General features: G+C 44.7%; 1 protein-coding gene across 5 annotated transcripts in view; it reads right to left on the bottom strand.

Annotated features, from left to right (window-relative positions):
* The window catches only part of B3GNT2 (UDP-GlcNAc:betaGal beta-1,3-N-acetylglucosaminyltransferase 2), a 120,275-nt gene that overhangs the window by 82,712 nt on the left and 24,167 nt on the right, over positions 1-13,396 (bottom strand). For 3 of the 5 annotated variants that reach the window (XM_038551381.1, XM_038551378.1, XM_038551380.1), the window contains one exon: positions 8,661-11,192. The exons of the other annotated variants lie outside the window; for them this stretch is intronic. In XM_038551381.1, coding sequence (XP_038407309.1) covers positions 9,990-11,183 — 1,194 coding nt within the window. In that variant the 5' untranslated portion in view covers positions 11,184-11,192 and the 3' untranslated portion in view covers positions 8,661-9,989. Of the gene's footprint in view, positions 1-8,660; positions 11,193-13,396 lie in introns of those variants that run through there. 5 annotated transcript variants of the gene reach the window in all.

The raw sequence follows: 13,396 nt of genomic DNA, 5'->3' as shown, positions 1-13,396 counted from the left end.
CCCCTTCTCCCTCTACCCCTCCTGCTTCTGTTCCCTCTTACTCAAATAAATAAATAAATCTTTAAAAAAAAAAAAGAAGTAAATGCATTCTTTAAAGACAAATGAACACTTCCTGTTGTTAGCACCGGGGCTTTGCCCCTACCCTGAGGAACAGTAGGCTCTAGCCCCACCCCGATCCCCACATGCTGGGGAGCATTCAGCTCTCTGTACCCTTCTTGAAGCTTCAGATATTTTGTTTTTAGGATTGTTGTGGTTTTTTTTTTTTTAAAATATTTGTTTGAGAGAGAGACCAGGAGTGGGAGGGACAGAGGGAGAGAATCTCAAGCAGAGTCTGCGCTGAGTGCAGAGCCAAAGCGGCACTTGATCTCACGACCCTGAGATCATCACCTGAGCCAAAACCAAGAGTCAGATGCTTAACAGACTGAGCCAGGCGCCCCAAAGCTTCAGATATTTTGAGTGAGAGCGCCAACCGTGTGCGAGGAAGTGACTGGTGGGAGGTGGTGGGTCAGCATGGGATGAAGAGGATAAACGGAGGAGCAGTAACAGTAGCCAACACCAGAGGAGGAAAATCAGAGCAAGAAGAGGCACAGGGGGAGCAACGATGACGACGAAGAAAGCAACAGCCGCCATTCCCTGAGCTCCTCCTGCACGCCAGGCTCCACGCGCTTCACAGGCATCCACTCATTTAATGCCTTGTACATCTTAAACGTGGAGTGTCCCCCAAAGGTTTTTTTTTTTAATTTTTATTTATTTATGATAGTAACAGAGAGGGAGAGAGAGAGGCAGAGACACAGGCAGAGGGAGAAGCAGGCTCCATGCACCAGGAGCCCGACGTGGGATTCGATCCCGGGTCTCCAGGATCGCGCCCTGGGCCAAAGGCAGGCGCCAAACCGCTGCGCCACCCAGGGATCCCACCAAAGGTATTTTTTAACTGCAAAGAGAAAGATAGTACCTTCCTGAGGTAGAAACCCAACAAACGTGTTAAAACTTACCAGGAATTGGATAATACCGTCCACTATTGGCACCATAAGCCCCCGATGTGATGCACTGAGGACAGACCACCTTTTCTGTGATATTCTTGCCCCAAATCCACAATCTCATTCTAATTGTGAGAAAACATCGGACAGACCCAAACTGAAGGAGCCGGCTCTTCAAAAGCACTCTTCGAAGTGTTAAAGTCGTAAAAGGCAAGGAGATGTGAAGAAACTGCAACAGATTAGAGGAGTGCAAGGAAAAATAACTTCTTGCCATGTGGGGCCTTGAACAGGATCCTGGAACAGAAGATGGGCATTAGTGGGAACAAACGGTATAGTTCAAGACCTGTCGTGTAGGCAAGAGAAGGTTGGTTTCCCGTTGTCGGTTGGTCCAGCACTGATCGCGACCACTGCAGCTCGGTTATGTACGACGTGAACCTCAGGGAAAGTCGGGGGCGGGGGGGTACTCCTGTACTACAGCTGTTCTGTACGTCCCAATTAATTCAAAATTTGAGGTGTTTAACTATTTTTGCATTTAACGTTTTCTAAGTGCAAGATTTCTTTTTTTTTTATTAAGATTTTATTTATTGATTCATGAGAGAAACACAGAGAGAGGCAGAGACACAGGCAGAGGGAGAAGCAGGCTCCCTGCGGGGAGCCCCATGCGGGACTCGATCCCAGGACCCCGGGGTCACGGCCTGGGCCGAAGGCATATGCTCAACCACTGAGCCATCCAGATGCCCCTAAGTGCAAGATTTCTCCAAACAAATCAATCCATCTCAGAAGAGCGACTTAGTGGATTGGTCTACAGGAACGAAAAATGCCCAGACTCTGGCTAAGGCAGAGAATATTCTGTCTGCCATCTTGTTAGCAGTTCACCCCAGCTGGGTTTTTACTGCTCCAATAGCCCCTACCGGCCAAGGAGGTCCTCAGCGGTGGGTGCTGGACCGGCACCCATTTCAACAGGCGTTTCTGCAGTTTCTGGGGGGTGTGACCGCGAGACAGGCCACCTCCGACCATGACATGCTCTCTCCCCTCCCAGTGTCATGGGCCAGTGGGCTCACAATGAGGTCGTTCTGCACCTTCCATCTTGTTCTTCCACCCAGCAGGACTCAAGGAGTGAGAAAGTTCTTCGCTTTCTCGACTGCATTGCACCCCACCCCCGCTTCATTCCTTCCATGGTGACTCACTTTTGGAGGCTTTCACAATCAAATAAATAAAGGCATTTCCCATCCACTTTTTAAAGCTCAACAACTTCATCCCTCCACGTCCACCACTCCTTTCTCACACCCCACAGAGGAAAAATCAGTGTGACATTATTGCTAAGTGGCTGTGGTGTGCCTACGTTGGATTATCTTCTTTACCTTTGTGCTTCTCCGGGTTCCTCCCATCTCACCCACAGATCAGAGGCTGCTGCTGAGAATCCGTAGCCCCCGCCTCCTGGCTGACTGCAGTCCCAGGAGCAGGCCCAGGGGTCCTCAAGTTTCCAGGGAGCAGAACAGACGGGACTTGCACCCTGTCGCTGTGCTAGACTTTGGCACCTGTCATCTGGCTCCTGTGGCGTCGCCTAGTTAGGTGTCCTGCTAGGCCCCTGCAAGCCTGGCCCTTGACTTGACTGTCTTTGTGCCAAGCCAGCAAAGTTCTGTTCTCGTTCCCTTCTGTCCATCCCCACAGACTGGAAGTAAATCACCCAATGATTAGTTAACACCTCATCGTTGTGCCACATTTTGCAAGGAGGTGGGGCAAGTGGAAAAAGGAATTCTGACCCCAGTGCCTTGAACCCTTGGACAAGAGGAAGAAGAGCCCAGGGGGCTATTGCTTCAAAGGAGGGGAAGGCTGGGCCTTTCTCTAGTGTCCACGGACATCTGGGGTGGGGCCAGGCGAGGCCGGCAGGGCTGGATCACTTCCCGCCCATCCAGGAAGATTTGGCCGCTGGAGGGGTGCTGCGTGGGCAGCGTCTATGAATGGAGCCCAGAGCCCCCTCCAAGGCCACCTCCCCAGCTGCTGAGCTTTGCACAGAGGGCTGCACGGCGGGAGCATAGGGCGGAGGGAAACTGTTCCGTCCCAGGCCCTTCAGGCTGGTTCCAGTTGTCACCAACAGCAGACCAACAACCAGGAGGACAGGGAGGTCAACGTGGCAAAATCTACAGAGGTCGGGAATGACGAGAAACAGGGCTGGGGCCTCCTGCCTGGGCTCAGGAAAGTGGACAGTCCAGCGCTGGCCTCCTCCCCCTGCTCAAATCACCTGGAAACGACAACGAAGGGATAAGAAAATGAAGAAACCCAAGGCAGCACTGGTGACAAAGATGGTACCATCGACGGAAAGATGGGAAATACATGCAGTTGTATTATTGGACAAACTGGGTAACGGAAGGACAGTCCAGAAGCTGAAAGAGAGAAAGCAGCAGGGATATGGGGTTGGCCTTCCCGAAGGGGAAGGAGCCTCCCAAAGGCTCCTCGCTTAAAAGAGACAGTGGAGGTGACTTAGTGGGGGCCTGGCTGCACAACAGCTGGACCAACCCCTCCAAACACACACACACACACACACAGATGGGTGATCATGAGCTCAGATGCTTACATGCCAAGAAATGTTTCCTAACCTGAGCAGAGATAGTGCTCCGGTTGGAGGAGAGGCCGAGTAGAACACCCTGACACACACCCGAAGCGAAGAGAAGCCAGCCTAACATCTGGGGTCCAGCGACCTGTGCCCACCTGTCCCTGAAAGGCTCCTGGCCCATACCAGGACCCTGCCCCTACGGACCCGCACCCGGCCTCCCAGGGCAAGGAAGTAGAGTTGGCGGCGAACAGCCTTGAAAAGAAACCCCTTCCAGGGACTTGCACAAGTCCGTTCAGTACATTCATTCACCAAAACGGCCACTTAGTTTTCTCTCCCATGAAAATTAAGATGAAAAACAGGGGCGCCTGGGTGGCTCAGCTGCTTAAGCAGCTGCTTGTACTCCGGTCATGACCCTCGGGTCCTGGGATGGGGTTCCCCATGGGGCACCCCTGCTCATGCTCTTTCTCTCTCTCTGATATATAAATTAAAAAAAAAAATTAAGGTGAAAAATAGCATAACTGAGGCCTGAGGTAGCTCATTAAGAATTATCAAAATAAAACTGAGCTGACTCCTCTAAGTAAGTCACTGCATCCACAAAGAACAGGCTGCTATGGAAAGAAGAGTAATAAAACAAGATACTGTTTGGGGAATTAAAAAAGAAAAAAGATGGTCAAAATAAAAGATTTCTATAGAGGGCCAAGCAAAAGAATGGTTATGACTGGAAGTTAATTTTTTTTGTTTTGCTGCAAAAAGCTTTATTGCGTCCATTTGGTCCGTGGCTTGGGAGAGGGCTGCCTCCTGGCCGCAGGGAGAGGCCCCGGCACCTGGTGGGGGTAGGGGGGCCGCGGGGGCCCCCCAGAGGCCCCTGGGCTTCCGAGGCTCCCCTTCCCCAGGGACCCTCGCTGCCCCGCGGGGGGAGTCGGCCTGTGGAGGGGCCTTGGAGCCGCGCCCTCGAGGTCACAGCGGACCCCAGGGGCCGGGCCGGGCGCCCGCAGGTGCTTGGACGGCGGCCTCCGCCTCGGAGGACTGGCTCCGAGGCTCCTGGGAGCTCAGGGTTCATCAGTAACAAAGAGCTAAGCCCCAAATAGGATTTTGGCTGGACCCTGGAGGCAGAGGGTGGCTGTTGGCTCCGAAGGTTGCCCTGGAGAAAAGGTCGGAAGGCGGTTGGCGGCCTGGAGAAGGGGAGCCCCGGGGCTGTTGGGTCCACACGCTGCTGACCCAAGAGACAGTCGAGACCTCGGGGCCCACTGCTGAAAACCAAATTATTTTTGTATTGGATCGCGGGGTAAGTGACCGCACACTCTGACTAAAAGATCATTGTAGACTCAGAAGGGGTCACATCATGGTGGGACACTTATTCCTCAATAGCCCAGGCCCTCAGCCTGAGAAGGGATCATTCTGGGGCACGTTTTCCACACTGTTCTCCAGAGATGTCCCATGGACTGAGCTCCAGTTCCGCAGTGGCAGCTGGCTTAACACACCCTCCTTACTGGTTGCCTTCCTTCCCAACATCCCCTCCTCACTGAACCATGTACCCAAAAAAACTACTTGTGCTAGAATCTTTCTTCTCTCCCACGGACTATTTCTGGAGGAATCCAACGAAGAGGAGAGTATTTTTTCTTTTTCCTGAAAGTTAAAGAAGAGATGATAAAGTTGGTGCCAGGACCAGGGTTACTGTTGACATTTCAATAGAATGGTTAGGAAAAGCCAACCTGGGGAAGGGCTTGGTGATGAGCAAGAGGAGAATGTTAGTCGAAGACAGGCCAGGAAAAGGCTTGTCACAGGACGGCAGGTCACCTGGGCAATGAGAAGCCCTTGCTAATGCTCGGGATGCAATTTCTTCCTGTGGCTCACTGCTTGATAGGACAGAGCGTTTCCCTGATGCAGGGCAGCTGTCGGGAAGCCGCAAGCACCTTTGTCCAACCAGCAGGCCTCTAACTTAGAAATAAGCCCTGGGATTACAATCAAATTAAAAACTCCATTTTTGCTGCTTCGATGCAATCCTACCTCCCCTGTCACAATGCACACCAGGCAGGAAGAAAGCAATTGCCAAAGGTCAAGAGCCACCATGGTTTCTTGGGTGGAAATTGCTAAACAGGAAAAGTCACACACAAAAGTGACAGAAACAGGACTCCATTATTTCAATTGAAGAGTTTTCAAATTTATGGATTTTTAAGATTTTATTTATTTGACAGAGTGCGAGAGCACAAGCAAGGGGAGTGCAGAGGGAGAAGAAGCAGGCTCCCCGCTGAGCAGGGAGCCAGGAGCTCGAGCCCAGGACCCTGGGATCATGACCTGAGCCGAAAGCAGAGGCTTAACCCACTGAACCACCCAGGTGCTTCTAAATTTTATATATATGCATGTAATAGACACACTGATGCTGTATTTCAATTATTCTAAGATGCAATATTTCACATTTTAACCTCTCTGCAATTGAAGCAAATCATATGGAATTGACTTTTAGTGGTAAATAAAATATTATATCTTAATAATTCATATACAATGTGACAGGGTTGTTTTGGCTCCTTAAATATAAAAAATGCCTCATTCTTGGCCTCTACCTTTTCAAAGCATTAAGACTTGAATGAAGCAGGTCAAATACTTCAATTTTTCAGATTTACTGTTAACCCGAACAAGGTCAAGTTCAGCTTCAAGGTTTTTTGACACATGTCCCTAGCATTTAAAAAATATAACCAATATACAATTAACTTTAAGGAAAAATTGAATTTATCCAATAATCACAGCACAGAGCATGAACAATGTTTTCAACTGTTCTAAACAAGAATTTTTACTTCATCTGGCATTTTTCATAAGAAGGCAAATCACACTGAATTAACGTTTGGCTCAAGTAAAGGCTTCATTCATTTCAGTTTTCCTGGAAGTGAGAATAAGATATCCTTTGCCTTAATAAACATATTTTCCCTTTCTGCATCTGAGGGGGCCAAGACAACTCAGAACACCAGACATTCTAGACCATTGTCAAATCAGGGGTAAGTAGGAGATGGTCACACTTGGGGAGGCCTTTAACTCTGGATTCAAATTCCAAGGGATACAAAGTATTCATTCCCTCAAACTCTTGACCTCCTTTTCCATTCTCCCTTGAACAAAGCAAGAAAGGAAACCAGGGTCAAGGCTGTCTTCTTCATCCATTTCCTCTTAACAACTGCCTGGGTTTACACCTTCATAAACCCAGGCAATGCTTATTCAGCCCTGATCTTCATACTTAAAATCAACATGACTTGGAATAGTCAAGAAAAGACTCAAACATGTTTCTGCTGAGGCATCAATTGAGCGGGTCTCAAAGAATGAATTAGATGGTGATGCTTACATCCATCTCAAAGGCACCCAGAGAGGGCTTCATGGACTTAAGAGATCAATCGGTAAACATAATGGAGCCCAATGCACATGTGAAGCTCTAAAACCCAGTATATCCCGTTGCTAAAGAGGACACAAACCCCAAAATGGACATGGATTAGCATAATACAGTCTTTAAGATGCTCCTTTAAGGCAGGAACATACAATGGGAAAAAGACAGTCTCTTCAACAAATGGTGCTGGAAAAACTAGATAGCTACATGCAACAGAATGAAACCGGACCACATTCTTACACCATACACAAAAATAAACTCAAAATGGGTTAAAGACCTGAAACCATAAAAAACCTGCAAGAAAACATCCGCAGTAAGTTCTCTGACATCTGCCGTAGCAGCATTTTTCTAATAGATTTCCTGAGGCAAGGGAAAGAAAAGCAAAAACAAATTATAAGGGCGACACCAAAATAAGAAGCTCTGTACAGCAAAGGAAACCATCAACAAAACAAAAAAGGCAACTTATTGAATAGAAGAAAATATTTGCACTCGATATATCCATTAAGGGGTTAGTATCCAAAATATATAAAGAACTTCTACAACACACACACAAAGACAGCCCAATTAAAAAATGGGCAGAGGACACGAATAGACCTTTTTCCAAAGACCTACAGATGGCCAACAGACATATGAAAAGATGGTCAACATTAACGAATCATCAGGGAAATGCAAATCAAAACTACAATAAGAGATCACCTCACACCTACCAGAGTGGCTAGAATCAAAATGACAAGAAATAACAAGTGTTGGTGATGACGTAGAGCAAAAGGAATCTTCTTGCGCCGATGGGAACGCAAACTGGTACAGCCACTGTGGAAAACAGTATGGAGTTTCCTCAAAAATTACAAATACAGAACCGTACGATCCAGTAATTCCACTACTGATATTTACCCACAGAAAACAAAAACACTAATTCAAAACATCTATGTACCTCTATGTTTACTGCGTTATTATTAGAAACAGTCAAAATATGGAAGTAACTCAAGTGTCAGTGCATAGATGAATGGATAAAGGAGCCGTGGGTATATACACACTCAATGGAATATTAACCCAACCATAGGACAGAATGTGATCTTGCCATTTGTGACAATATGGATGGACCTAGAGAGTATTATGGTAAGTGAAATAAGTCAGACAAAGACAAATACCATACGATTTCACTTACATGTAGAATCTAAAAAATGAGTGAATAAACAAAACCCATAAACACAGAGAACAAATTGATGGTTGCCAGAGGGAAGAAGGTGGGAGGATGAGCAGGATGGGGAAGGGGAGTGAGAGATACAGGTTTCCAATTATGGAATGAATAAAATTCACAGAAAATGTACAGCACAGGGAATATAGTCAACGATATTACAACAGTGTTGTACGGTTGATAGATGGAAACTGCACTTTGGTGAGCACCTGAGCACCGCCTAATGTACGGAGAAGTCTAATCACTACGTTGTGTAACTGAAACTTATGTAACATTGTGTATCAACTATACATAAAGAAATTAAAAAGGTGCTGCTTTATTTCCTAATTAAATTTTCTACTCGCCACATATGGAAGCATAAATATATATTTATATTCCTCTTTCAGGACTCTAATGGGAAAGCACTTTTAAGAACTTTAAATGCAAAGACAGAGAACCCACTGAGACAGTAAAAGTTAAAGGTCGATATTACTATAATAGTTTGTGTGGGGGGGAAATAGTCTCTTTAATCAAATACAGGAAACAAAAAGGGATCATAGACCATTCATTACACATTACACACGACAATTAAAAATACAGTGACTTTATTTCCATCTTCTCACAGTCCCCAGTATCACATGTGGTAAGAAGCATCATCTCTATAAACACAAAAATATTTCAAGAAAGCATGTTACAAGATAGTATATGTAAGTAACAGTTTGGCAGAATTTTATCAACTCTAGTAGTTCAGAGTCCCCCTCCCCCACAAAAAAGCCAAGTTTTAAAATTCAAAAATAACAGTTAGCTTTATTTAACATATGTTACACCTTAACACTTAAAATACCATGCTCTAGTTAAATATTTCATCAACAACACTGTATACAAATAAAATATTACACAAAATATATTTAAGAAAATGTTTTGGTCTTTGATCTGAACAATAAATAAAAACACAGGCACTTCCTACACTGAGACAGGGAAGCAGTCTACTCAGAATAATTTTGTATAAGCGACATGAGGAAATATGGCAAGAACAGAATCCTGGAGTTTTAAACTGACAATCCACTCATGAGAAGGTCTGCAATTTCAATTTTTTCACTTAAAGTTCAGAAATGACATATGCTTTCCTGGTCCACATTGAAAAATCATAAGCACAATATGGCTGCCAGGGTCAATTCAATCTTCAGTTGACCGTTACGGAATCACACTCAGTATCCTCAATCACTAAAAATTGAAAATTATCATGATACCGCCTACCGAACCAAACACAAGAACAGTTCAATTTTCTCCTCATTATGGCCATAAGACCAAACAAGGCAAACCAGATAGATGCCACACAGTGATTCTCATTTTGCAAAATTAACCTGATTAACACAAGAAAATACTGTTGGGGTGGCAGGAAATTTTGACAGAAGTTAATTTTTCTAGACGATTTTAAAAATTCATCCAAATTTCATGAAAATAAATGGAATTCCATTTAACAAAAACCACTGAATCACAGATTACAAAGTCTTTGTAGCCAATACATTTATGAACACCTAAATTGCAGATAATTCACTCATTATAATGGAAAGTAGAAATATCATATGAGGGCAAAACATAAATAACCAAAAACGGTCAAATTCTAGAAATGTATGATTTCAGATGAGAAGGAAGGCAAATTAAAACATAATGACCATCAGCCACAGGGAGGATCAGAACCAATTGTCCCGCCATATCCTCCATAAAAAAATTACAATCTTCTGCTTTCCCTCTTCAGAAAGTACCACATAGGAGGGCTTAGCGGCCCTCGAATGGATACTACTAATAAAGGCAATTTTGATGGTTTAACATAGAAGTTACCCCTAATGTGAAAGAACACAACATGGGAACTATTCAAGATAGGTCTTTCTATGCAAAACTTAGTTTGTATATATTTCAGCAATTTAAATGAGCACTTTGCAACCGAGACCAAATATCAATCATCTCTTGAGGTTTTCTACTATGTACTAACATCAAATCTACATAGGAACAAATGTTATTCTTGTTTTTCTCTTCTATATCAAACGTCTTGAAGCCTTTATGCTTCTCTGGAACGAGGCCGAGCTTCTGAAGGCACATTCCAGTATAAACGTCATCGATGGGGTAGAGAAGGACCTGGTCAGTTATATTGTACAGCCTCAGGGCCAGGTGGCCAGAGTAGAGGAACCCACCTCCCCCTGCATAAGGCGGATAGACACCAGTGTAAACAACTTCCGGGATGTAGTACTTCAGTTTCTTATCCCGATGAGGTCCAGCATTGTGGATCACATCACCTATAAACAGATCTTTGGCTTTGTTCTTGGATAAGCTATTCAAGTAATTCAGGATGTGATGAGTGTTCACAAAAACATCGTCATCGCCCTTGAAAACGAACTCGGCATTTGGGCAAGAAGCGCTCACCCACCTGAGAAAGAGTACTTCTTTCAGGGACAAGTTGAAGAAAGTGTCTCTGTAGTTCCACATGAGAATGTCTTGGTGCTTCTCGCTCTCAAATTTCAGCATATCTGACAGGTCCGGGTGGTTGTCCTCTGGCGGGGTCTGACCCAGTAGGAAGACTCTCACTACCGTTTGGTTCCCCACGTTGGTTTCTCTGCCCCAAGACTCCCGAATTGCTTGCCTTCTGGCAAAGTGTGGAATGAGGGACTTGATCGCCAGTAATAGGAAGGGTTTCTTCGCACATTTATCTGGTTGATCTATAAGCAGCGAATAATTTCGACATCTCAAATACAGCAGAAAGTCTTTAAATCTGTCTGGCAAATTGCTGAAATCTGAAACTACGGACATGACCCTCAGGTCAGGTTCACAAAAATTTAGATGGCTTATGTTGGAAAACCCGTATACTTCTCCCGTCTGGTTGGCCAACATGTTCAAAATGGGATTGTACCGCCTGTTCAGCTTTTCTTGCTCTCTGTTCCAGTAGGCCACAGGGGGGGCAGATATCTTCCAGAACTTTTCTTTGGGTATTATTACTTCCCCCTTTCCATTTTTTTCTTGGCTGCTACTTTTGGAGACTTCCACAATCAAATAAATGAAGACATTAACCATCATCAGGATACCCAACAATTTTATTCTTCGACGTCCAACACTCATTTCTCATATCTGGAATAAAAAGGAGGAGGAGCATTGTATTAATTAGATATTTACTAATTTGCATTTGCTGACATAGGTCACTTGCCTCTCTATCATCTCTGGGATAGTGGTTTGGAACAGACTCTGGACTTGGACCGCCTAGGTTCAAACCGTGGCCCTACCATTCCCGCTCTGTGACTGTGGACAAGTTGTATAACTGACGTCTCAGTTTCTCCTTCTACAGAATGGGGACAATAACCTGCTTCACAGGATGACTGCAAGCTTTTGAAACAGTGGCTGGTCCATAACAAGCAGTTCGTGACTGTTAATAGTGTGGCTGTTTCAGACACCTGAGGGCAAAGACCTGCATTTACTAATAAATAACCTCACAGGTAGGTGCTCAACTTCCTTGCTCATAAAGACACACAAATCAGTGTGTTGCAAACTGATCTGCTCACAATCCATAACAAGTACATTTTATATTGTGACCCAGGACACACATTAGCTGTACTTGTACATGTTACAATGTGTGAGTCGCCATGTAATTCGCAAAATTTTCTATTTTGTCTGTTTCATTTTTTAGAAAATGGTGGTCCCAACCCCAAATTGCTTCTCAATCTACCATTTTACAGAAGAAACGAAGGGAGGTGGAGGAGACACGAGCCACCCTGAGTATTCAGAGAAAGAAAATGAAGACTCATACCAGCTTTATCCTACGGGCCCCAAACTAAGAATGACCTGAAAACCATCAACAGAAGAATGGATTATCAAACTGTGGTACATTCATAAATGGAAATTTACATTGTGCGTGAAAGACCTCAGGGGCACCTGGCTGGGTCAGTCAGAAGAGCATGCGTGACTCTTGGTCTTGGGGTCCTGAGTTTTAAGCCCCATGTTGGGTGTAGGGATTGCTTCAAACAAACAAAGTGCTTAAAGAATAAAGAAGACCTCAAATTCCATTTATGTTAGGTTCAAGAAGGCAAGATTAATCTAGGACCTAGAAATCTAAAAATCATAGGGATCGACATTTTGATTGGAAAGGGGCAGGAAAGAACTTTTAGGGCATAGAAATGTACTGTATGTTTCTTGGCCTGAATGAAGGTCTCATGGCTGTATACATTTATCAAAACTCAAACTGCATACTTAAGATCTCAGCTGTTTATAGCAAAATGAAAGAGGGAAACGAAAATGACATTTTCGTGAAATATCAAAGGCCAAGAATAGACTTCAGGCTGTGGGCAAAAGAAGAAAAGAAAAAGCAATAAAATAGCTTGCTGGAGATATAATTCCCAAGTTCTAGCACTACTGAGGAGACATAACCGAAGAAGAACAACCATTTAGATAAGTTTGATATTAAAAGACAACCCACACTGGGGATCCCTGGATGGCTCCGCGGTTTAGCGCCAGCCTTCGACCCAGGGCATGATCCTGGAGTCCTGACTGAGATCAAGTCCCACATAAGGCTCCCTGCATGGAGCCTGCTTCTTCCTCTGCCTGTGTCTCTGCCTCTCTCTCGGTGTCTCTCATGAATAAATAAAATCTTTTAAAAATAAAATAAAATAAAAATAAAAGACAACACACAAAAGTGGAATGGCAATACATACTCTAAGGAATTTTCTTATCAGGTTAATTCTACAACAGAGACTCTACACTTAGAATTCCTAAGAACTATTGCATCCCAGGCATGGTGTAGTGTCAGGAGGATTCAGTGAATCTATGAAGTGGGTGTTGTTACTTTTATTCCCATTTTGTACCCGAGGAAACAGATTTAAAGAAGTCATCGTTAAGGGCAGAGCTGGAATCCCTGCCAAGGCAATGAGGTTCCCAGGCCACCAAGCCAAGTGGTAGCCACACTCCTAGAACCTCTAGAAACAAGGCTAGGTGCCTGCTTTAATCAAGGGTAGTGTTTATTATTTTCTTAATATAAGAGAAGTTTTAAGTTTACTGGGTTCCCCTCCCCTCTTTTTTTTCTTTCTTTTCTTTTCTTTTTTTTTTTTTTTTTTTGAGAGAGAGAGAGAGAGGGAGAGAGCATGAGAAAGCACAAGCAGGAGGAGCTGTAGCAGGAGATGGAGAAGCAGACTCCCTGCTGGGCAAGGAGCCCAATGTGGGGCTCAATCCCAGGACCTTGGGATCATGACCTGAGCCTAAGCAGAAGTTTAGCCAATTGAGCCACCCAGGTGCCCCAGCTTACTGGGTTCTAACGAACAGTCCCAAAGTAGAATTATTTGTCATGA

The sequence above is a fragment of the Canis lupus genome, chromosome 10 (genome assembly GCF_011100685.1).
Source record: "Canis lupus familiaris isolate Mischka breed German Shepherd chromosome 10, alternate assembly UU_Cfam_GSD_1.0, whole genome shotgun sequence".
Classification (NCBI taxonomy): Eukaryota; Metazoa; Chordata; class Mammalia; order Carnivora; family Canidae; genus Canis; species Canis lupus.
This window is presented reverse-complemented; position numbering and strand designations above follow the sequence as displayed.